At 43.3% G+C, this 26,442-nt stretch overlaps 1 protein-coding gene across 1 annotated transcript in view; it reads right to left on the bottom strand.

Moving 5' to 3' along the window:
- The window catches only part of LOC148777411 (tripartite motif-containing protein 54-like), a 28,768-nt gene extending 23,288 nt beyond the window's left edge, over positions 1–5,480 (bottom strand). Inside the window, exons 1-2 of the mRNA XM_088837783.1 lie at positions 5,086–5,480; positions 774–1,014 (exon numbers count right to left, since the gene is read on the bottom strand). Coding sequence (XP_088693909.1) covers positions 774–1,014; positions 5,086–5,480 — 636 coding nt within the window. The remainder of the gene's footprint in view (positions 1–773; positions 1,015–5,085) is intronic.
- Positions 5,481–26,442: the final 20,962 nt, after the last annotated feature.

Raw genomic sequence — 26,442 nt, 5'->3', positions numbered from 1 at the left:
TCCTTCTACATGCCCTGACCTGCCCTCCTAATGGATGCCCTAAGTGTCCTGGCAGCTCCCACAACCCCACACCAAAGCCTTCTTATTTACTAACCAACTCAAAGCAACCTGGCTGCAGGCCCCCCTTTTGGCCCTTGGCATCTGCTATCCTCTCTTCATCTTCCCCGCTTTGTAGTCTCTCCCCAGCTGTCAGCTCCTCTGCAGTCTTTTGTGTCTCCACTGCAGTGCCTTTCACTGTACAGAGAGCCACTGGCTCCTACAAGGATGTGTCTTGTCATCTCAGTATCCCTGGGATCCTGGCATAGTGACAAAGCCCCTGGCAGGTGCTTTAAATGTCCCCCTACCCCAGCACATACTGAATAAGTTAGAGCTGGTGTGTTTTATCTTTTGGTGGAGAACCTTCTAACATTAAACCACAGTGCATATCTTCCTGTAGCTCCTATACTGGGTCCCACCATGTCTTCTAAGCCTGCTCCCCCAAAATCCACTGATGTCCTTAGTCACTCAGTCATGTCCAATTCTTTGTGACCCCATGAACAGTAGCCCACCAGGCTCTTCTGTCCATGGGATTCTCCAGGCAAGAATACTGGAGTGGATTGCCATTTCCTTCTCCAGAAATCTGCTGATAACCCTTCACAGATGTGAGTTCTGGCCAGACAGTCTTCATTTTGCAGGCCAAATAACCTTAGCTATTTTATCACATAGATTCAAAGATGTGTTGACCAGAAAGAAGTCTGCTATGTCAGCAGCAGAAGGGCCCCAATATCTCTTACTTTCCTACACACTGGGCAGCAGAACTGTCCTTTGACGTGGGTGCAGTTCTGGCACACCAAGATCAGCTCCAGGCATTGTTGGCAGAAGTTGTGGGAGCAGGGGAGGAGCAGCACGGGGGGCGTAAACAGCTCCATGCACACGGGGCAGGACAATACGGCACTCAGGGCCTCCATGGCGTCCACAGCTGTCTGCCTCTCCCAGGCGGCCAGCCCCTGTGAGGCTTCTAGAACAGGCGTGGAATGCGGTCACAATAGACACAGCCGGGCTTTCCTCAGAGGATGGAAGGGGCAAGGGGCCTCCAGACACTCGGGGCCCCAGGACGTATTAGCAGGGAGGTGGCAGACCATGCCCTGCCAGGGAAATCCAGCCCACAGCTTATTTTTGGTACAACTCACGAGCCACAAATATTTTTCACATTTTAAGGCACTGTAAAAAACAAAAAACAAATCAAAAAAGCAAGAATATGTAATGGACTTAGTTGTTCAGTTGTGTCCAACTCTGTGCGACCCCCATGTACCGTAGCCTGCCAGGCTTCTCTGTCCATGGGGATTCTCCAGGTAAGAATACTGGCCCTTCCTCCAGGGGATTTTCCTAACCCAGGGATCAAACCCAGGTCTCCCGCACTGCAGGCAGATTCTTTACCTTCCGAGTCACAAGAGAAATCCAAGAATATGTAATAGAAGCCTTACTCGACCTACAAAGTCTTAAATATTTACTTTCCAGCTCTTTACTGAAAGAGTTTTCTGACGCTGCCTAATTTAGAAGATAAACATAACTGGAATCCAGTCCACCTCACATGCATACTTTCAGCTTTAGGATTTGGTGGGATTGCGTGAGGAACAGCAAGCCTGCCTCTATGCAGCTCACAGTCTATGAGCTGGGGGATTATAGGCAGTGACTACTAGCCTCTCTCCTGTTTGTTCACCTACAATATGTGGAACTGGGTCCTCGCTAACCCCTCCCAGCCCTGTAACTCTGTGCATCTAGTCTCTGGCTTTCCTAACCTCCACCCCTGTCACAAAGGGGGCAATTTTAGAGGTCTTACCTGGACTGTGGGTTCTTCGGAAGATGAACTAGTCTTAAAAAGAAGCATTGATTGGGCACCCAGACTGGGCCAGGCAGTTGTCACATTGCGTGAGTGCTCAGTAGCTCAGTCATGTCTGACTCTGGGAGACCCCATGAACTGTATAGCCCACCAGGCTCCTATGTCCATGGGATTCTCCAGGCAATAATACTGGAGTGGGTTGCCATGCCCTCCTCCAGGGGAATCTTCCTGACCCAGGGATTGAACTGTTATCTGTCATTTAATCTCCACAACTTTAAGAGGCTCAAGTCATTAGCTTTCATCTGCATCATTGACACTGAAGCCTGGATAGGTCAAATAACCTGCCCAGGGCTTCAGTTCATGAAGGTGGCAGACCTGGTGATATACACTTCCTTTGCTTCTGATGGGCTGTTGCTGCAGAGATGAGGTCCTCCTACTACAGATGTTTCCAGTGAGATATAGTTTCCATACACTCCTAGATGTGTTCATGAGACCATGGAGAGCAGGGAGAAAGGAGTGAAAACCCATCACGTGTGCTCTCAGCATCCATTTGACACAGATTGAAGACTGAACTTGTTTGAGACACAGGATGGGTCATGTAGGGGCTTAACATGCTCATTACTCATGACAGTGACAGCCACTCTACAGGCTCATTAGGACTGGTGCTCTGCACACACCACCCTGTTTACTTCCCACATGGCTCCTATGTAACTGATTCTATTTAATGAACACAGACAAGGCAAATCCTTGCTCGTAGAGAGCTCACAGTCCAAAGGAGATGTCAGGTACAGGAGAAGAGGTGTGGATGTCCCAGGCGGCCCACTGGCCATTTCTTCTCTGACTGTCTTCCAGGACAGTGGCCAGAAATATCAACTCTGTCCCATCAAACTATCTGACATTGGGGGATGGTCATGTCAGAAACTTTTGGCCAATGAGATTTGCACTGAAGTCTGTTGAAAGGATTTCGGGGAAACTTTCTTGCTTTCCTGATAAAAGAGATTGATGCAAATTTCAGCACAGTTTCTTTCATCTTTCTGCCTTGTATGAAAATGTAGAACTTGGAGTTGTAGCAGCCAGTTTGCAACCCTGAGGATCACAGATATGAAGCCCAACATCAGTGATTAGCAGCATTGATGCTGGTACTCACCTCCCTCCAGCTCGCTGTACACAAGTAAGCAAGTGTGGGTTTGCAATCCTAACTGATAAAACAAAGCAGCAAGTATTATAAGCCATGGTGATAATCTAGAAGCATTTTGAGAATTCCATCTTACAACAGAAAGGACTGTGGACAGTGTAGCAGGGCTTGTTGCTTACTCTGCAGAGACGTTGCCTTCTGTCTTGCTAACAGGTCCCCAGGTACACTCAAGACTCCAGAGTGTTTGTAGGGAAAGAGCAAATTAGCTAAGATGGCGTATTCAGGCTCTCTTGCCCACGTTTTGTAAATAATGACTGTGTAACAGCTGAGATCACTTATAGCACTGCACATGCCCTTCATGAAGTACTCACTTGGTCACAGGTTGTGTGTGGTACTCAGATATGTGAGCTCCACCTAGAAAGCATTTATTACTGCCTCATGGCTGTGTCCGTTGGGTTAGCCACGAGAGGAGAAAATATAGAGTTCTACTTCTACGGCTGCTGCATCAGTCAGTTGAGAATAAACATGTCTGCAGTTCCTACAGCTTCTCAAGTTTTTTTTCCAACTTTCCCACTTGCACCTTATCTACCATGAGTTCAGCAAACAGTGTGAACAGCGAGACAATTAGCGTCACGAACAGAACGAAGAACAATATGGTGCTCCATCCTGAGGTGTCCCTGACTGAGACGAGACCCCAGAAGCAATGTCATCTCCCTTCCCAGGCACTCAGATCTTTCGGCTAGCTTCATTACATGGCCCACTTCTCTCCAATGAGACATTAGGGGGATTTTGCCACAAAGTTACTGGGAAGTTTTTCCACCATAATAAAAGGGGAAATGGCCCACTATTTTTTTTTTGGCCTTGAGTACAGTTGTGTGAAGATGTGATCTTGGAGCTACAGCAGCCATCTATGACAGAGAGGTAAATCCCTGAAGATCAGCGGAGACTCTGACCCAGACTATTGATACTGACATCAGTGAGCTGGCTCTAGACTTCTTGTAGGTAAAGTGTAGATGTCCTCATTGCTTAAATCCTGTTGGTTGGGCAGGCTCACAAGCTCATTCTTGGCTTGTGCACAGACTTCTGGAGCACTAGATGTTTGGCTTTTCATATCCAAGCCTCTTAAAGGCCGCATGGTCAGTCAGGACTGGGAGCAACAGGCTGGGCAGGTAAGCACTGGCCTCGGTCTACTCCCCCAGCCCCTGGCCTTATTGGGAACTGCCAGCAGAAAGCAAGCTTTTGCTCATTAAGCCATTGCTTTTTTGTTCATTTTTTATTATGCTAAAATATACAAAACATAAAATTTACCTTTTTTTTTCACACTGCACAGCATGTGCAATCTTAGTTCTCTGATCAGAGATGGAACCCATGCTCCTTACAGTGAAAGCTCAGAGCCCTAACCACTGGACAGCTAGGGAATTTCCTTAACCATGTTTAAGTGCACAATTGAGCAGCCTCAAGTGCATTCAAACTGTTGACTAACCATCACCGCCCTCCATTTCCAAAATTTTTCTTCTTGCAAAACTCAAACTGACCCATTAAACAGTTCCCCCTTCTCTCTTCCCCAAGCTCTTGGCGCCCCTTCCCCTACCCCTGGAACTACCTCTTATAGATGGAAAGTGACAGAGAGGAGGTGTAGAGGCCACAGGTCTTTGGCTGGACCCAGGCAGGACAGCCTCTAGATTTCAGCTCTGGTGGTGCCACAGGAGCTGGAGAGGGTAGGCACAGTACGGTGATCCCCCTCCCTCCCAGGCAGGAGTCGGGTGGGGAGAATCCAGGAAGGGATTGGAGAGGCCAGAAGGTCCAGGGGAGACCAAGGAGAGAAGGTGTCCAAGCTGCCTCTCAAGTTGGGGGAGACCCAGAACCTCGGTCATCACCCATGGCTTCAGAAAAGCAGGGAGTGGAACCCACATGGAAGCCAGATGGTTGGCTTCAGGAATCAGGAACGCAGGAGGGAGGAGCAGCAAATCCACCCACACTCTGTGCATCTGCCAAGCACCCTGAGCTCTTCCCGCAAATGCTGGACTGAACAAAGGCGGACACCTTCCTCCCACCTTGTCCTCCCTCCCTGTTCCCATCGAGTTTCCACTTGAGAGTGGGGTTTTCCTGGTTTTCCATTTTTTCCACTTACCCTCTTCCTGTGGCAGAGTCTTCCCTGCCTGTGTCCACCTTGGACACCAACTCTGTGCCAGGCGCCTGCTGGCTTGGGGGATCAGACTTTAATGAGAAGCCACCCCTGCCTTCCAGGATCTGGCAGTCAACAGCAGGTGGGTCAGGGAGGCAGCAGTCTGCATCCAGATTCTTGCTGTCACTTGGCCTGGGCCCCAGGAAGCCACGCAGAGAAAGGTTCCCCTTGGGTGGACCCAGGAGAATGGATGTCACTGAAGGAAGCGTGAAAACAAAGCTGGAGGGCTCAGGGTACGGGGGTCCTGAGACCCCTGAGTCCTGAGTGGTGCCGGTGGCAGTTTGATGTCCAGAAGGCAAGGTCCCAGTGAGGCTGAGGAGGAAGGGTGTGATGAGACACATCTTTAGAAAGCAAGAAAAGTGTGCAGGGAAACCCAGAGACTGAAGCGGGGTTGGAGACCAAGGGATGGAGCTGAAAGACAGTTACCCGTGAATCTGTGGACAAAGTGAAGGCTGGGCAGGAGAAGGGAGGGAATGGAGGCAGAGGTGAGAGTGAAGCCTCCGGAGAAAACAATTAAACACAGCAGTGTCTTATAAAGTTGCTTACCACCTGGCCCAGCCATCCCTCTCCTAGGCTTTTTACCAAGAGAAACCAAAACCAAGTTTTGGGGGGAAGAACCTACCCAAGCTCGTGTATCGTCATGTCCTTTATTCACAATTGGCAAGAGCTAGAACCAGCCCAAGTGTCCTCAGGGGAATGGATAAACACTCCATGTTCAGTCCACACAACAGAAACTCCCTCAGCTCAAAAATGAGCAAACGACAGATGGAGGCAGCACTGGCGAATGGATTTTGTGAAATTGAGAAAAGCCAGACCTGCAAAGGCTGCATATTGTCTGACTTTCTGGAAATGCAAAACCATACAGACAGAAAACAGATGACTGGGTTCAGGGCCGGGGTGAGTGCTGCCAAGGGACACGAAGGGGCTTTCTGTATGCATGGAGCAGTCCTGTGTCCTGACTGTGGTAGTGATTACGAGACAGTGTGTTTGTCAAAACTTAGAACATGAAGACGGAGAAGGCAATGGCAACCCCCTCCAGGATTCTTGCCTGGAGAGTCCCATGGACGGAGGGGCCTGGTGGGCTGCAGTCCATGGGGTCGCTACGAGTCGGACACGACTGAGTGACTTCACTTTCACTTTTCCCTTTCTTGCATTGGAGAAGGAAATGGCAACCCACTCCAGTGTTCTTGCCTGGAGAATCCCAGGGACAGGGGAGCCTGGTGGGCTGCCGTCTATGGGGTTGCACAGAGTCGGACACGACTAAAGCGACTTAGCAGTAGCAGCAGAACATGAAGAAGCAGTAGAATTCTAGAAAAGCATCTACTTCTGCTTTATTGACTATGCCAAAGCCTTTGACTGTGTGGATCACAACAAACCATGGAAAGTTCTTCAAGAGATGGGAATACCAGACCACCTTACCTGCCTCCTGAGAAACTTGTGTGCAAGGCAAGAAACATCAATTGGACCTGGACATGAAACAATGGACTGGCTCAAAATTGGGAAAGGAGTATGTCATGGCTGTCTATTGTCACCCTGCTTATTATTTAACTTATATGCCGAGTACATCAGGCAAAATGCTGGACTGGATGAAGCACAAGCTACAATCAAGATGGCCAGGAGAAATATCAATAACCTTAGATATGCAAATGACACCATCTTTATGGCAGAAAGCAAAGAGGAACTAAAGAGCCTCTTGAAAGTGAAAGAGGAGAGTGAAAGAGCTGGCTTAAAACTCAACATTCAAAAAATGAAGACCATGGCATCTAGTCCCATCACTTCATGGCAAATAGATGGGAAAACAAGGGAAACAGTGACAGACTTCATTTTCTTAAGCTCCAAAATCACTGTGGGTAGTGACTGCAGTCCGAAATTAAAAAACACTTTCTCCCTGGAAGAAAAGCCATGAAAAACCTAGACAATGTATTAAAAAGCAGAGACATCATTTGGTGACAAAGGTCCATATGGTCAAAACTATGGTTTTTCCAGTGGTTGAGTGTGTAGCTGAGAGTTGGACTGTAAGGAAGGCAGAGTGTCGAAGAATTGATGCTTTTGAACTGTATTGTTGGAGAAGACACTTGAGAGTCCCTTGGACTGCAAGGAGATGAAACCAGTCAATCCTAAAGGAAATCTACACTGAATATTCATTGGAAGGACTGATGCTGACGCTGAAGCTCCCATACATTGGCCATCTATACAAAAAGCCCACTTGTTGGAAAAGACCCTGATGCTGGGGAAGATTGAGGAAAGGAGAAGAGGGTGACAGAGAATGAGATGGTTCAATGGCATCACCAACTCAATGGACATGAGTTTGAACAAGCTCTGGGAGATGTTGAAGGACAGGGAAGCCTCGCGTGCTGTAGTCCATGGGGTCACAAAGAGTTGGACACAACTTCGCAATTGAACAACAACAAGAACATGAAAAGCAGAGACTTTGACTGTATATTAATTATATCTAATATTTGTTGTTGTTGTTGAGTCACTAAGTTGTGTCCAATTCTTTTGTGACCCCATGGACTGTATAGCCCATCAGGCTCCTCTGTCCATGGGATTCTCCAGGCAAGAATACTGGAGTAGGTTGCCATTTCCTTCTCCAGGGGATCTTCCTGACCCAGGGATTGAACCCACGTCTCCTGCGTTGCAGATGCATTCTTTACCACTGAGCCACTAGGGAAGCTCCATATATATTAATAATAAACCTGAATTTAAAATAAGCAACTACTGGAGTGACAGCCTTCTTGAGGGAGGTGGCTGAGCCAGGGTGGCTAGTCCTGCTGTGAAGGGCTGAGAAGGAATGAAATGTGAGGCCAGGCACTGGAGGAGAGTTCAGGCAGGGGCTTCTCCAGACAAGCCTGATTTTTGGAGCTGGGGGAGGAACAGATCCTGGAGGTCTCCATTAGTGTTCTGTGCCAGAGACAGCTTCAGGAGATGATCGACCCCCTTCCCCATCAGACCGCCCCCCATGGCTGCCCTGGAGAGGGTCACAGTTCTTTTTTTACCTTCTCCTGTGTGTTACAAGAGCTCCTGCACAAGCCATCTCCTTGGCCAGTGTCAGACAAAGGGTCAAAGAAAAGTGATTTTCTCAGGGTCAAGAGCAGATCCCAAATCAGAAGACAGGTCTCTGAACTCCTGGAGCCCTGTTTGTCAGGATTTCTACGGGAGCAGACAGCATGCACAGCTATCTACACACTCATCTTGGGAGATGGCTCAATCTCTGGTTGCTTGGGAGGTGCCAGCCTCCAGGACACAATTTGGTATTTAAAGGAGAAAATATATATGTGTTCCAGCCTTGCTGAAGGCACTTAGGCCACAAGCCCAGTGGGCCAGGGGAAGAAGAGGTCCCAGGCCTGTGGGATATTCAACATCTCAGCTCCGAATGATCCGTGAACCTCAGCAAAATCTTGGGGCCCAGAACAACCTCAATCAGATATTTCATCAGCTCTGGGGGAAATGGGGACTTGGAGTCAACACCAAGTTGATCTAAAGAAAGTAAAGGAATATGGATTTAAAAGAGTGGAAAAGGAGGGAGCCCCTTGAAAATTGGCACCAAAACCATCTCTAGCTTTCTCTCTCCCCCAGCCTCTCCCACAATCCAGGCACAGAGTGATTTGGTCTCAGAACAAAAAGCCAGAAGCCCTTCCATGATTGTGTCTTTGTCCAGAATTCTCATCCCCTTGCTTTCTGTGGGCCACATTCAAGTATCCTCCCCAGCCTTGGAGCCTTTCCTTCTTCCCAAGGGAATTTGTGTCCAGGGCTCCATGTGCTCCCAGGGCCACCTGGCTCCCTAGAGGGGAGCCAGCTGTGCATCCCCAGTTCCTAAGAAGGGGATGGGAGACCTGAAGGTGCTTAAGTGAGGATTGAATGGATGACGCCAGAGAGAAAGAATTTAGATGGTCCCATATTTAATTCAACTTTCTGGTCTGTGGCTCAGACACAGTACTTTCTAAAGGACCATTTCTCATTTGCCTGAAGGTTTATTTTATACAGAGTTTCTTCATGACTCACAGTCCCTGGGCAGCAGCCAGGAGTCTCTATCAGAATTCCTGGGGTGATGACTCCTGGGCACACCATCAGTGCCATTGCAGGAGGCAACGGGCTGGACCTTTTCTGAAGCTCTTTAATTAAACTGAGGTTTCTGTGCCTCAATTTAATTAGTCTGTGGATACTGTGGTTGTCAAAATTTTTAATTGTTGAAAAAATCATTATGCGGCTGTAATGGCTAAGTCTTCTCTGAATCCTTTAAACATAGAGAGCAGGAAGACAAACATCTGGTAACAGAGGTTGTGTTCTGAGGGTGGTGGCCAAAAAATTTCATGCATTAGTCAGAGTCCAGAAAAATACTGAGGAGAGAACGTAAGACATCTGTTAAAAAGCAGATTTTTCCAAACTCAGTCCTTCAGAAATTCTCAGGAAAAATAATATTTAAAACAAGAAATACATTTCAATTCATTTAAAGGTATTTAAGATTATAAAAACAAAATTCCCACTGTAAAAATATTAAAGCTCATAAAGGTTCTCTGAAGATTGAGTCAACAAACTCAGAGCCCACTTGTGTGTCAGCCATTTTTTTTAACTTTAAAAAATAACATAGTTAATATGTGGGCCTATTTGTTTTAAAATATTTCAAATAATGCATTTAAAGCCCCAGTCCCCTTTGACAGTAACGACCCATTCCAATCCCCTCCTGGAGAAAACCATTGTGAACATCTAATGTTCTCCTTTCCAAAATGTTTTCTTTCATCATCTACACATTTTTATTTTATCTTAACTTTATTGAGGTACAATTAACATACAGTATTTAAAGTGTACAGTTTGATAGGTTCTGACATGAAACCAATATGACAACCAATGTATTGACCGTATCCATCTCCTCCAAAATTGCCTTGTGCTCCTTTGTGACTCCTTCCTTCTTGCCATCCCCTACCCCAGACAACCACACGTTTGTTTCCAGGCACTGCAGATTACTTTTCCATTTTCTAGAGTTATATACAAGTGAAATCATCAATATGTACTTTTGTAGGGGGGGAGGGTTGACTTCCACTCAGTACAATTAGGCTGAGATTCATTCCTGTTTCTTTTTTTTTTTCATTCCAGTTGCTATTTCAATGGTTCATTCCTTTTTATTGCTGCATGGCATTCCATGTGCAGATAAACCAAAATTTAGTTATCCACATACCCGCTCATGGACATTTGTGTTGTTTCCAGTCTTGGGATATTCCAAATACAGCTGATATGAGCACTGATGTACAAGTCTTAGTAGGGACACACACATTTTTTTCCTCTTGGGTAAATGCCTAGGAACGTAATGGTTGGATCACATAGTGGTGCATGTTTAACTGTTTAAGTTATTGCTAAACTGTTTTCAAAAGTGTGTACAATTTTATATCCCCACTAGAAGTGCAGGTGGGTTCCTGTTTCTTGACATCCTCACCAACACTTGGTATGGTCAGTCTTTTTCATTTTAACCATTTCGAAAGATGTGAAGTGATATCCCACTGTGGCTTTCATTTGCATTCCTCTGACTAATAATGCTTAGCATCTCCTTTCGGAGAAGGCAATGGCAAGCCACTCCAGTGTTCTTGCCTGGAGAATCCCAGGGACAGGGGAGCCTGGTGGGCTTCCGTCTATGGGGTCGCACAGAGTCAGACACGACTGAAGTGACTTAGCAGCAGCAGCAGCAGCAGCATCTCCTTTTGTGCTTCCCTGTCAACTTTGCATCTTTGGTGTTGTATACAAATCTTTTACGCTTTAAAAAATTTAGGATGTTTTTTCCTTTTGTCTTGTTGAATTCTGAGAGGTTTTACATAGTCTGGATTCAAGCCTTTTATGTTATATGTCTCTCCTAGTCTATGGCTTGTCTTTCCATTCTTTTAACAGTGCTTTTGAAGAGCAGAAGTTTTAAACACCGACCAGTTTAAACAGATTTTTCTTCCTTAAAACAAGTTGATTAATCAAACCTGGAGCTACTTGACAGAGACAGCACTGTACATTTGCAAGACGCGTGTCTCCCAAATAACCCCAGAACCAAGAATCTTCAGTCTAGAAAACTCAAAGAATAGAAATGCTGCCACCGGAGCCCTTTATGAAGTGAGCAGTCCTTCAGTAAGGAAATTCCAGTTTCCAGCAGCTGATCACAATATACGGACTGATCCAAGACTTGTCAATTAGCTCACTGCTTAAATTTCACCTGAAACCCTGGATGGGGAGACAGATTTGAACCCTACCTCCTATCTCCTTACCTGGTGATCTTTCAATAAAGTTCTTTCTTTTCTCAAAGGTCTATACCATAGTACTGGCTTCCATGCAGGTCAGGCAGTCAGCCCTTTCGCAGTAACACTCTTAGTGTCATACCTAAATCTCTGGCTTACCTAATGTAACATATACTTTTTCCTAGAAAGTTTATAGTTTTAGATTTTACATTTAAAAGTTGATTTTTGTAGATGGTGCAACATATGGATCCAAGTACTTTTCTTCATGTAAATATTCAAATATCCAAATTGTCCCAGCACCGTCTGTGGGCAGACTATCCTTACTCCATTATATTGCCTTTTCACTTCCGTAAAAAATCAGGTGTTCATATATATGTGGGTCTGTTTCTGGACTTTTTCTGTTCATTTGATCTGTTTGTACAAAATATCACAGTTTTGTTTAGTGTCAGTTCAGTTCAGTTGCTCAGTTGTGTCTGACTCTTTGTGACCCCACGGACTGCAGCACGCCAGGCTTCCCTGTCCATCACCAACTCCCGGAGCTTGCTCAAACTCATGTCCATCAAGTCGGTGATGCCATCCAACCATCTTATCCCCTGTTGTCCTCTTCTCCTCCTGCCTTCAATCTTTCCGAGCATCAGGGTCTTTTCCAGTGAGTCAGTTCTTTGCATCAGGTGGCCAAAGTATTGGAGTTTCAGCTTCAGCATCAGTCCTTCCAATGAATATTCAGGACTGATTTCCTTTAGGATGGACTGGTTTGGTCTCCTTGCAGTCCAAGGGACTCTCAAGAGTCTTCTCCAACACCACAGTTCAAAAGCATCAATTCTTTGGTGCTCAGCTTTCTTTATGGCCCAACTCTCACATCCATACGTAACTACTGGAAAAACTATAGTTTTGTCTAGATGGACCTTTGTTGGCAGACTAATGTCTCTACTTTTTAATATGCTGTCTAGGTTGGTCATAACTTTTCTTCCAAGGAGCAAGCATCTTTTAATTCCATGGCTGCAGTCACCATCTGCAGTGATTTTGGAGCCCCCCAAAATAAAATCTCTCACTATTTCCATTGTTTCCCCATCTATTTACCATGGGGTGATGGGGCCGGATTCCATGATCTGAGTGTTTCGAATGTTGAATTTTAAGCCAGCTTTTTCACTCTCCTCTTTCACTTTCATCAAGTGGCTCTTTAGTTCCTCTTCACTTTCTGCCATAAGGGTGATGTCATCTGCATAGCTGAGGTTATTGATATTTCTCCTGGCAATACTGATTCCAGCTTGTGCTTCATCCAGCCAAGCATTTCACATGATATACTCTGCATAGAAGTTAAATAAGCAGGGTGACAATATACAGCCTTGACATACTCCTTTCCCAATTTGAAACCAGTCTGTTGTTCCATGTCCAGTTGATTAGTGTAGCTTTATAATAATCTTGAAATCAGGTAGTGTTAGCTTGCCAATTTAGTTCTTTTTCAAAGTTGTTTTGGTTGTATGAGGTCTTTTGCCTTTTCATATAAATTTTATGGTTTTTTTTTTTTTTTTGCTGCGCTGCATAGCCTGTAAGATCTTAGTTTCCTGGAATTGAACCCATGCTCCCTGCAATGGAAGCTGAGTCCCAACCGTTGGCCTGCCAGAAAGTTCTCCTAAATTTTAGAATCTATTTGTTAATTTCTACAAGAAAAGCCTGCTTGGATTTTGGGTAGGATTGCATAGAACCTAGAGGGAAATGACATTTTAGCAATCTTGAGTCCTCTGACTCATGGAGAGGTGTAACTTGTCTTAATTAGATGTAAATTTCTCTTGCCAATATTTTGTAGTTTTCAATGAACAAGTGTAGTGAATTAAATCATTGCCCCACCTCTCCCTCCAGCCCTCAAGGTATGACCACATCCTAATCTGCAGAGCCTGAGAGTGTGACTTTATTTAGTAAAAAGGTCTTTGTAGATGTAGTTAAAGATCTTGAGATGAGGAGGTCATCCTGGATTATCTAGATGGGCCTTAAGTTTAATGGCAAGTGTCCTCATGTAGAGGACAGAGAAGAGAAGGTGACATGAAGATAATGAATGAGTGATAATGCTATAAGCCAAGACACATCTGCAACTCTCTGTGCTTAAATTATTCTTTAAAAGCAGCAGCAGCACACCTTAAGATTGCCTTTTTTAAAACAATAAGCTTTTAAAGAATAGTTTTAGCACAGAGAGTTGCAGATGTAGAAACAAATTTAATGGTTACCTACCAAGGGGTAAGGTGGGGGGAGGGATAAATTGGGAGACTGGGATTGACATATATGCACTACTACATAAAATATACAACTAATAAGGACCTACTGTATATCATAGGAAACTCTACTCAATATTCTGTAATGGCCTATCTGGGAAAAGAATCTTAAAAAAGAGCAAATATATGTATAAGTGATTCATTTTGCTATACACCTGAAACTAATAGAACCTTGTAAATCAACTGCTGCTGCTGCTGCTGCTGCTGAGTCACTTCAGTCGCGTCGGACTCTGTGTGACCCCATAGACGGAAGCCCACCAGGCTCCCCCGTCCCTGGGATTCTCCAGGCAAGAACACTGGAGTGGGTTGCCATTTCCTTCTCCAGCTATACTCCAATTAAAAACAACTTTTAAATTGACATACTACCAAAAAAAGAAACAAAGAATAGTTTTAGCCTAATGCAAATATTTCAAAAATAGTAGAATTCTTGTATATTCTTGATTCAGTTTCCCTATTGTTAACATTTTATATCACCACAGTACCTTTGTCACAACTAAGAAATCAACATTGGTACACTGCTCTTAACTAAACTCGACACTTTACTTGGATTTCACCAATTTAACCCCAATGTCCTTTTTCTGTTCCAGTATTCAAACCTGGATATCACAGTTAGTTATTATGTCTCCTTAGCCTTCCCTGGATTGTGACAGTTTCTTAGATTTTCTGGTCCTTGATTAACTTGATAGTTTTGAGAAGGACTTCCCAGGTTTTTTGTTGAATGTTCAGCAGTTTGGGTTTGCCTGATGTTTTCCTCATGGTTAGAGTAGAATTATAGGTTTTGGGGAGGATGACCATAGAGGGATATCAAACTAGTCAATGCTAAAGGAAATCAGTCCTGAATATTCATTGGAAGGACTGATGCTGAGCTGAAGCTCCAATACATTGGCCACCTGATTCAAAGAGCTGACACTTGAGAAAAGACTCTGATGCTGGGAAAGATTGAGGGCAGGAAGAGAAGGGGGTGACAGAGGATGAGATGGTTGGATGGCATCACCCACTCAATGGACATGAATTTGAGTGAACTCCAGGAGACAGTGAAGGGCAGGGAAGTGTGGCATGCTGCAGTCCATGGGGTCACAAAAAGTCGGACACGGCTTAGCGACTGAAACAAACAACCACCACCACAGAGGTAAAGTGCCTTTCTCCTCATATCACATCAGGGGCTATGCTATCAACACAACTCAACACTGATGATGCTGACTCTGATTCTCTGGCCAGGAGCTGTTTGCAGCTTTTGCCACTGTAAACTGATTCCCTTCCCCATCCCCTTCCCCCTTACACTTTCTGGAAGCAACTTACTAAGTGCATTTTAGTGGGGGAAGAGAAGAGTATCTACCTAAATTAACCTGGAATTCTTCATAGGAGGTTTGTCTCATCTTCCCAGTTATTTATTGCTCACTTATTTATATAAATTTGGGCTCATGGGTATTTTATACTTTTTCTATGGCTCATGCATTGTACACAAACAAGCACTGGGCTAGATTTAGAATGACCCTGAGTCTTAGATGACTCCTCGGGAAGGACTCATGTGAATAATATTCTCTGAGTTATTTTATGTTGATACATATGTGTCGCCTTTATATACGAAAGTTGCATCATTTGGAAATAAAATCATTCTCTGCATCTCTTTAAAAAAAGGCTGTTGAAATTGTATCAAATCTGTAAATAGCTTAGATAATATTGACATCTTAGCAAGACACTTATGTGAGTATCATTAGCTTCTGGCATGGTGTTGCTTTTGAAAAGTCAGAAGTCAATCTAATTTTACTTCATTTTTAAATGGCTTGGTCTTTTAAAAATTTTTTTCATTTCATAATATATATATTTTATTGAAATATAGTTGATTTACAATGTTTCAGGTGCAAAGCAAGGTGATTCAGTTATACATATACATACATATTATTTTTCAGATTATTTTCCATTATAGGTTACTATAAAATATTGGCTATGGTTCCCTGTGATATACAGTAAATCTTTGTTGCTTGTTGCATATCTATTATTTTTAACTAGAAATATAGCATTTTATTCATACTAAGTCAAACAAGTGGAGTCAAAATGTCATAAAATTTTAATTAGGCAAAAATTCATACATTTCCTAAGATATATATACTATTTATATACATGTGTACAAGAGCTTTTCTACTACACATGATAAAGGTTTGAGAAAGAACATCAAGAAAAGAGATGGAGAAACTGAAAACATAAACTACATGAAATGGGAGCACTAAATATGAAATAGAAAAAGTGAAACAAACTAGATAAAGTAAAAGATCATCATATAGTCCAGCTCATTAGAAACATATCTGACGTTCTAGAGGAAAAAAGAAATATATGTGCAGATAGCAAGGAGAGATAAGAAAGCCTTCCTCAGTGATCAATGCAAAGAAACAGAGGAAAACAATAGAATGGGAAAGACTAGAGATCTCTTCAAGAAAATTAGAGATACCAAGGGAACATTTCATGCAAAGATGGACTCAATAAAAAAATCACTGCAGATGTTGATTGCAGACAAAAATTAAAAGATGCTTACTCTTGGAAGGAAAGTTATGACCAACCTAGATAGCATATTAAAAAACAGAGACATTACTTTGCCAACCAAGGTCCATCTAGTCAAGGCTATGGTTTTTCCAGTGGTCATGTATGGATGTGAGAGTTGGACTGTGAAGAAAGCTGACAGCCAAAGAATTGATGCTTTTGAACTGTGGTGCTGGAGAAGACTCTTGAGAGTCCCTTGGACTGCAAGGAGATCCAACCAGTCCATTCTAAAGGAGATCAACCCTGGGTGTTCATTGGAAGGACTGATGCTAAAGCTGAAACTCCAATACTTTGGCCACCTCATGCGATGAGTTGACTCACTGGAAAAGACTCTGATGCTGGGAGGGATTGGGGGCAGGAGGAGACGGGGACAACAGAGAATGAGATGGTTGGATGGCATCACCGACCTGATGGACATGAGTTTGGGTGAACTCCGGGAGTTGGTGATGGACAGGGAGGCCTGGCGTGCTGTGATTCATCGAGTCGCAGAGTCGGACATGACTGAGCGACTGAACTGAACTGAACAGAAGCAGAGGATATTAAGAAGAGGTGGCAAGAATACACAGAAAAACTGTACAAAAAAGATCCTCATGACCCGGATAATCACGATGGTGTGATCACTCACCTAGAGCCAGACATCCTGCAATGTGAAGTCAAGTGGGCCTTAGAAAGCATCACTACGAACAAAGCTAATGGAGGTGATGGAATTCCAGTTAAGCTATTTCAAATCCTAAAAGGTGATGCTATGAAAGTGCTGCACTCAATATGCCAGCAAATTTGGAAAACTCAGCAGTGGCCACAGGACTGGAAAAGGTCAGTTTTCATTCCAGTCCCAAAGAAAAGCAATGCCAAAGAATGCTCAAACTACCACACAATTGCACTCATCTCACACACTAGTAAAGTCATGCTCAAAATTCTCCAAGCCAGGCTTCAACAATACGTGAACTGTGAACCCAGTTGTTCAAGCTGGATTTAGAAAAGGCAGAGGAATCAGAGATCATATTGCCAACATCTGTTGGATCATTGAAAAAGAAGAGAGTTCCAGAAAAACATATTTCTGCTTTATTGACTATGCCATTGCCTTTGACTGTGTGGATCACAATAAACTGTGTGGATCACAATAAATTGTGACTGTGTGGATCACAATAAATTGTGGAAAATTCTGAAAGAGATAAGAATGCCAGACCACCTGACCTCCTGAGAAATCTGTATGCAGATCAGGAAGCAACAGTTAGAACTGGACATGGAACAACAGACTGGTTCCAAATAGGAAAAGGAGTCTGTCAAGGCTGTATCGGAGAAGGCAATGGCACTCCACTCCAGTACTCTTGCCTGGAAAATCCCATGGACGGAAGAGCCTGGTAGGCTGTAGTCCATGGGGTTGTGAAGAGTCGGACACGACTAAGCGCCTTCACTTTCATTTTTCACTTTCATGCACTGGAGAAGGAAATGGCAACCCACTCCAGTGTTCTTGCCTGGAGAATCCCAGGGATGGGGGAGCCTGGTGGGCTTCCATCTATGGGGTCGCACAGAGTCGGACACGACTAAAGTGACTTAGCAGCAGCAGCAAGGCTGTATATTGTCACCCTGTTTCTTTAACTTATATACAGAGTACATCATGAAAAATGCTGGACTGGAGGAAGCACAAGCTGGAATCAAGATTGCCAGGAGAAATATCAATAACCTCAGATATGCAGATGCCACCACCCTATGGCAGAAAGTGAAGAAGAACTAAAGAGCCTCTTGATGAAAGTGAAAGAGGAGAGTGAAAAAGGTGGTTTAAAGCTCAACATTCAGAAAACTAAGATCATGGCACCCAGTCCCATCACTTCATGGCAAATAGATGAAAAAACAGTGGAAAGAGTGAGAGACTTTATCTTTTTGGACTCCCGAGTCACTGCAGCCATGAAATTAAAAGATGCTTGCTCCTTGGAAGAAAAGTTATGATCAACCTAGACAGCATATTGAAAAGCAGAGACATTACTTTGCCAACAAAGTTTCGTCTAGTCAAGGCTATGGTTTTTCCAGTGGTTATGCATGGATGTGAGAGTTGGCCTATAAACAAAGCTGAGCTCCGAAGAATTGATGTTTTTGAACTTGGTGTTGGAGAAGAGTCTTGAGAGTCCCTTGGACTGCAAGGAGATCTAACCAGTCCATCCTAAAGGAAATCAGTCCTGAATGTTCATTGGAAGGATTAATGTTGAAGCTGAAACTCCAATACTTTGGCCACCTGATGCGAAGAGTTGACTCATTTGAAAAGACCCTGATGCTGGAAAAGTTTGAAGGCGAGAGGAGAAGGGGACGACAGAGTATGAGATGACTGGATGGCATCACCGACTCAATGGACATGAGTTTGAGTAAACTCCTGAAGTTCGTGATGGACAGGGAGGCCTGGCGTGCTACAGTCCATGGGGTCACAGAGTCGGACATGACTGAGTGACTGAACTGACTGACTAAACGTAGTTTTTATTCCAGCTGTGGGATTGTGGTTCTTCTTGCTTCTTCTGTTTGCCCTCTGATGGAGGAGGCTAAGGGGCTTGTGTAAGCTTCTTGATGGGAGGGCCTGGCAGTGGGATAAACTGGGTCTTGCTTTGGTGGGCAGGGCCTTGCTCAGTAAAACTTTAATCCAATTATCTGATGATGGGTGGGGTTGTACTCCCTCACTGTTAGTTGTTTGGCCTGAGGCAACCTATCCCCGGGGTCTAGGGCTCTACGGTAGGGTTAATGTTGACCTCCAAGAGGGTGTGTGACATTGGGGACCTTCCAGGACTACTGCTGGCAGTGTCCCCTTCCCTGTGGTAAGCCCCTGTTGATCCACACCTCCAACACTAGCAGGTAGTTTTGGTTGAGTCTCCTGTGGGGTCACTGCTCCTTTGTCTTGGTCTTGGGACATGTAAGATTTTGTTTGTACTCTCCAAGACTGGAGATTCTGTTTCCCTCAGTCCTGTGGAAGTCCTATAATCAAATCCCGCTGGCCTTCAAGGTCAGATTCCCTGGGAATTCCCAGTCTCTTTGTTGGATCCCCAGGCTGGGAAGCTTGACATGGGGTTCAGAACCTTCACAACAGTGGGAAAACTCCTTTTGTATTATCGTTCTCCAGTTTGTGGGTCACCAACCTGAACTGTGGTGCTGGAGAAGACTCTTGAGAGTCCCTTGGACTGCATGGAGATCCAACCAGTCCATTCTAGAGGAGATCAATCCTGGGTGTTCATTGGAAGGACTGATGCTAAAACTGAAACTCCAATGCTTTGGCCACCTCATGCGACAAGTTGACTCACTGGAAAAGACTCTGATGATGGGAGGGATTGGGGGCGGGAGGAGACGGGGACAATAGAGAATGAGATGGCTGCATGGCATCACCGACTCTGTGGACATGAGTTTGAGTGAACTCCGGGAGTTGGTGATGGACAGGGAGGCCTGGCGTGTTGTGATTCATGGGGTCGCTAAGAGTCGGACATGACTGAGCGACTGAACTGAACCTGGCAGGTATAGGATTTGATTTTATTGTGGTTGTGCTCCTCCTAGTGTTTCACTGTGGCTTCTTCTTTGTCTTTGGACATGGGGTATACTTTTGTGGTGGGTTCCAGCATCCTCCTGTCAATGGTTGTTCAACAGCTAGTTGCAATTTTGGTGCTCTTGCAGAAGGAGAAGAATGCATGTCCTTCTACTCTGCCATCTTGAACTTGAAGCTTAAATAACTTGGTCTTTTGTCTGACTGTCCAAAGAGACTTTTCTTTTTCCTTTGAAAACCAATGATTTTACTAGAGTATGTGTCACCGTTGACCAATCTGGGTTGATTTCCCCCTGTAAATGGGGTAAATTTTTAGTATACACTTGTAAGTACATTGCTTTTTCATTGAGCAATTTTTTTGATAGCATAGTTTTTTTAACTATTATTTATTTTTTCCCATTATTTCAGCTTTCTTTTTCAGATATACCTCTTATACTTATGTTGAATCTTCTTTGTCCTCTGCATCTATCACTTTTCTCAAATCTTCTTAAACTTTACCTTGTAAATTTGTTTTCCTCTTTCCCTCCTTTGTTTCTCTTGGACTTATTTGCTTTTTTGCTTCCCAGGTGGCACTAGTGGTAAAGAACCCACCTGCCAACGCAGGAGACATAAGGGACACAGGTTCAATCCCTGGGTCAGGAAGATCTGCTGGAGGAGAGCATGGCAACCCATTCCAGGAGAATCCCATGGAGAGAAGCCTAGTGGGCTACAATGCAGAGCGTCACAAAGATTTGTATACAACTGAAGCAGCATAGCACATGTAGTTTAATCTAGATTTAGTCTAGTTTAATAGTTTAATCTAGTTTAATATTCAGTTTCTCAAAATTTTCCTCTTTATTTCTAATTCTTGAATTCATCTGCTTTTTTTTCAGACCTTGTTTTTTAATTTTAATTGGAGGCTAATTACTTTACAATATTGTATTGGTTTTGCCATACATTGACATGAATCCACCCCAGGTGTACACGTGTCCCCATCTTGAACCCCCCTCCCATCTCCCTCCCCCTATCATCCCTCTGGGTCATCCCAGTGCACCAGCCCCGAGCATCGTGTATCATGCATCGAACCTGGACTGGCAATTCATTTCACATATGATAATATACATGTTTCAATCCCATTCTCCCAAATCATCCCACCCTCGCCCTCTCCCACAGAGTCCAAAAGGCTGTTCTATACATCTGTGTCTCTTTTGCTGTCTCGTATTCAGAGTTATCGTTACCATCTTTCTAAATTCCATATGCGTTAGTATACTGAGATAAACCAGTCAGAACTGCTGCATAGGAGCCCGTGTTTGTTGTGTGCATTTGTGTATGTGGAAGCCACTGTTGTATGCGTGTGCCTGTTTCAGTGACTCTACTGCTTTGCTTTCTGTTGCACAGTCTCTCGGTTGCTGAGAGTGGGATGGTGAAGTTATAAGCCTAACTGTGGCTTTGTCTATTTCTCCTTTCAGCTCTACCAGGTTTTGCTTCAGGTATTTGGAAACCTGGTAGAGGTTGGAGTGGACTCACTCAGAATTATGTATCCCTGGTGGGCGGATCCTTTTATCACTGTGTAATGTTTCTGTGGGGAAGAAAATGGCAACCCACTTCAGTATTCTTGCTTGGAAAACCCCATAGACAGAGGAGCCTGGCAGGCTATGGCCCATGGGGTTGCAAAAGAGTCAGACACAATTTAGCAACTAAACAACAGAAACAAATATTTCTGTAATTTTCTTTGCTCTAAAGTCTACTTTATCTAATAAACCATTCTGTTTTTTATAAATAATGTATGATATAACCTATCTGTAAATTGTATTTTAATCTTTCTGGAAGGTAGGATTTATTAATCATTTTTATCTACTAAGTCAATTTGTCTTTGGTGCATTCAGACCATCTGGATTTAGGTAATTGTTAGAATTTGTCAGCCATTTGATTATTTGTGTTTGTTTGTTTTCTGTATTCCTCATTCTTCTCTTTCCTGTTGTAGTTATTTGAACATAAAAAAATTCCATCTTGATTATAGTGAGAATATCACTACAGTTTTCCTGGTGCTTACTCTAGATATATGTAATTTGGTATAGTCTACTGGCATGGGATGTTTTATTCTCCAGGCCAGAATACTGGAGTGGGTAGCCTATCCCTCCTACAGCGGATCTTCCCAACCCAGGGATCAAACCCAGGTCTCCTGCAATGCAGGCGGATTCTTTACCAGCTGAGCCACAAGCCCAAGAATACTGGAGTGTGTAGCCTATCCCTTTTCCAGCAGACCTTCCTGATCCAGGGATTGAACTGGAGTCTCCTGCATTGCAGGTGGATTCTTTACCAACTGAGCTACCAGGAAAGCCCATTGAATGAAGTGGGGAACCATTACTTCCATTATGCCCCTATACATTCCACTTCCTTGTTTTTATTTCTTTATTAATTTTTTTTTAAGCTGTTCAAAACGTTTATTCTTACTTCTTTAAATTCAGGCTAGTCGAAATTTTTTCCTGGAGAGAAGTAATACCTAAGTTTCTGATAAAGATGGGGAAGAACTAACACTATAATTATTTCATTTTATTTTATTTTTTTTGGTAATTAATTAATTTTTTATTGGAGGCAAATTATTTTACATTATATTGGTTGGTTTTGCCATACATTGACATGAATTCGCCCCGGGTTTACATAAGTTCCCCCTCCTGAACCCCCCTCCCCCCTCCCTCTTCCCTTTATCCTCCCTCTGGGTCATCCCCGCATGCCAGCCCCGAGCATCCTATAATATGCATTGACCCTGAACTAGTGATTCATTTCACATATGACAACATACGTGTTTCAATGCCATTCTCCCAAATCATCCTACCCTCACCCTCTCCCACAGAGTCCCAAATACTGATCTATACATCTGTGTCTCTTTTGCTGTCTCGTATACAGGGTTATCATTTGCATCTTTCTAAATTCCATATATATGCGTTAGTATGCTGTATTGGTGTTTTTCTTTCTGGCTTACTTCACTCTGTATAATAGGCTCCAAATTAATATTTACTGGAGTATAGTTTCTTTACAATGTTAAGTTTCTACTGTATAGCAAAGTGAAGCTATATATATACATATATCCCCTCTTTTCTGGTTTTTCTTTCCTTTTAGGTCACCACAGAGCACTGCATAGTTTCCCGAGCTACACAGTAGGTTTTCATTAGTTATCTATTTCATACATAGAGTCAATAGTGCACATTAAGTTAATTCCAATCTCCCAATTCATCCCACCTTCCCCTCTTGGTGTCCAAACATTTGTTCTCTACATCTTTATCTCTATCTCTGCTTTGCAAATAACCCAATTTTTAAATATAACTGACCGAGGTATTTTTTTCTATACACACTGACACCAGGGCTCTACCTTCCTTTCCTCTACCCTCTTCCCTTTTACCCACATTTGTTGAGTCCTCTCTATGCACCAGTGTTACACCAGGAGTAGCAGTTTCATGGATGAAAAGAAATACCAACAAATCCAGCATCTTACATTTAAGTCATGTGAGACACACATATGGACTTTGTTTTTAAACTTTATCACCTCTTAAAAGGCCTAAACACCGTCACATTCTGAGGTACTAGAGGTTAGGATTTCAACATAAGAATTTTAGGACTTAATTCAGCTCATGACACCTGCCTATCTCTGTGGTCATCAGGTAGTTGAATTTAATTACATTTAACAAAGTGTTAGTTAATCCATAGTTTGAAGGGATCAGAGCTGAATTTTGAAGGACATTCAGAATTAACAATAATTAAGTATTGAGAATTATTCTTCCACCATTGTATGGAAAGAATGAAGGTGTGGACTGAAGTGGGTAGCTAAGTGGCAGACAATGCAGAACTCATTTTGGGTGCTGATGGAAGGAGATGGCATGAACAAGTGACATACAGACATGCACTAGACTTGGCTCCTGATGGAGGGATGAATGACTGAATGATTCCTGGGTGTCCCCAGCATCAGCAGAGTGGAAGCTCAGAGGAGCACAAATCAATTGCGGAAAGAATAGTTTTAATCTCTTTCATTTGTTTTGGAACTCTGAGCATAAAGGATATTCTTAGAAAGTAACTGATCATTTAAACTTTGCTAAAATAATTTAGAAAATGTCACCTACTGGCCCCAGGAAAATTAAATTTAGTATTCGGTTGAACTGTATACAATGGCCCATATTTGATAATTTTTGACCTGCAGAAATGGCCATTCAATATGGTTCCAAATAATTCAATGTCTGAGTAGTCTGTTTTAAAGAGAAGAAAAAAATGAAAAAGCAATTCACTAAATCAAAACCAAGTAATATTTGCAAACTGTAATCAAATGGTTAGGTAAGTAGGAATGTATTCTAAAAATATAATTTTTCTCCCAAAGAGGCAATCTGAAGAGTAAAACATCTTTTAATTTTAATCAAGAAAGCCAGGAGGCAAGGGCATAATAGCCTTCTATTGTGATGTAAATTGCAGTGGATGTATGAAACTTTTATTTTTCAGGGCAAAAGATTTTATGATATTAAAATCTTATTGGGACATTATTTTTAGTTACTAGCTATTTTAATTGATGACTTAGAATGAAGGTTCACTACAGCTCTACTGTTGAATGGCTCCATTGTGATTACTTGTAAATCAGTTTTATTGTCAGCCAGCGCTGGGCAAATCAGAGATCAGCTCATGCTTAAAAGCATAACTAAAAAATAATCCGCTGCTGTGTAACAGGATTTGTTGACTCTTTCTCCTGCCATTTTATCTGTAAATAATTTTCAACCACCTAACACTGAAAAGTGAAAGTTACTCAGTTGTGTCTGACTTTCTGACCCCATGTAGGCCAGAATACTGGAGTGGGTAGCCTTTCCCTTCTCCAGGGGATCTTCCCAACGCAGGGATCGACCCAGGTCTCCCACATTGCAGGCGGATTCTTTACCAGCTGAGCCACAAGGGAAGCACAGATATTAGGGCTTCCCTGATAGCTCAGATGGTAAAGAATCCGCCTGCAATGCAGAAGACCCCGGTTCAATTCCTGGGTTGGGAAGATCCCCTAGAGAAGGGATAGGCTACCCCCTCCAGTATTCTGGCCTGGAGAATTCCATGGACTGTATAGTCCATGGGGTTGCAAAGAGTTGGACACGACTGAGCAACTTTCACTTCAACACTGAAAAGGGCTCCTTGGGTAAGGTGTTACTCTTGAGTCACATTCATAAAAAGCACCAAAGGAAATGTGGTTCTTAATTTACTGAAAATGTATCAATGCTTAATAATTTTGAACAACAAAGATCCTATGAGTAAGCTGTCACTTTTAAAGAATTCCTCAAATTATCCTCAAATTATTTGGGGGTCTTCAGATATCAAGAACTTGGGGCACACACTCTATCTACAATATACTATCTCTGGAAACTTTTTCAGACCTCTAGAGAACAGCCAGAAATAGCACCCAAGCATATAAGCAAGTGTCCTCCATTTAAGAGAAAAATATTGAGACTTCCTCTCTATTGAAGTATGATATATGTTTATTTTCATGGAATCCAGATGATGAAAGCACATACTCTTTCTCAGATAGAACTGGAAAGCTGGTTGAAGCTATGAGAAAGTAGATCAGCATAGTGTTTCTGAGTTAGGCAAACAGATGAAGCAACTTTAAAACAGCAGCTCTTCATCTCAAAGAGCATCAGCAAGTTCTCTGAAACAGGAAAAAAACAGAAGTGGCAAGAAATCATGCACTTTCTATATATATATATATGTTTGCATGTGTGTATCACACACATATATATAATAGCAATACAGTGAGCTCAGTCTTTTTCAGAGGACAAAAATTGAAGGATATTTCCACTGAAGCTACAGATAATACAGCGTTCTGTAATGCCATCATGGAGTCTAGTGCTGAAAGGGCCTCAAGAGGGAGAACATACTTCAAAGTCAGTCAGAGGGGAAATCTTTCATCAGCCAAGTATGAAAAGTACTTCATTCCTGGTCTGGTAAGAGAAGTAATCAAGACAATGCATGTGCTCAGCCATGGTAGTTAAGTTCTGAATGTGTGCAGTTTTGGCCCTTTCTACTCTGCTGAGCTGAATTTTTGTAGGTAAGACGCTTGCTCCTTGGAAGGAAAGTTATGACCAACCTTGATAGTATATTAAAAAGCAGAGACATTACTTTGCCAACCAAGGTCCTTCTAGTCAAGGCAATGGTTTTTCCCGTGGTCATGTATGGATGTGAGAGCTGGACTGTGAAGAAAGCTGATCGCCGAAGAATCGATGCTTTTGAACTGTGGTGTTGGAGAAGACTCTTGAGAGTCCCTTATACTGCAAGGAGATCCAACCAGTCCATTCTAAAGGAGATCAATCCTGGGTGTTCATTAGAGGGACTGATGCTAAAGCTGAAACTGCAATACTTTGGCCACCTCATGCGACGAGCTGACTCACTGGAAAAGACTCTGATGCTGGGAAAGGTTGGGGGCGGGAGGAGAAGGGGACGACCGAGAATGAGATGGCTGGATGGCATCACCGACTCTGTGGACATGAGTTTGAGTGTACTCCGGGAGTTGGTGATGGACAGGGAGGCCTGGCGTGCTGTGATTCATGGGGTCGCGGAGAGTCGGACACGACTGAGCGACTGAACTGAAGTGAACTTCTAGTAGGTAGACTTCTATCCTCTGGGCTACAGAGAACTCTTCACCAATTCAAATACAGGAAGGCAGGAATCCTGTTGACCTTGAGATTTTCCTCCCATATTCCTCTTAGAATCCTCCTATCTGCCTGTCTCCATCCCTTGGTCATTCTGAACCAAGGGATGACTAGAGCCTGGCCAGCTGACTACTCAGTCT

The sequence above is a fragment of the Moschus berezovskii genome, chromosome 7 (assembly GCF_049115385.1).
Source record: "Moschus berezovskii isolate FMDL1 chromosome 7, NW_MosBer_1.0, whole genome shotgun sequence".
Classification (NCBI taxonomy): domain Eukaryota; kingdom Metazoa; phylum Chordata; class Mammalia; order Artiodactyla; family Moschidae; genus Moschus; species Moschus berezovskii.
Note: the sequence above shows the minus strand (reverse complement) of the source record. Positions and strands in the feature narration are given on the sequence as shown.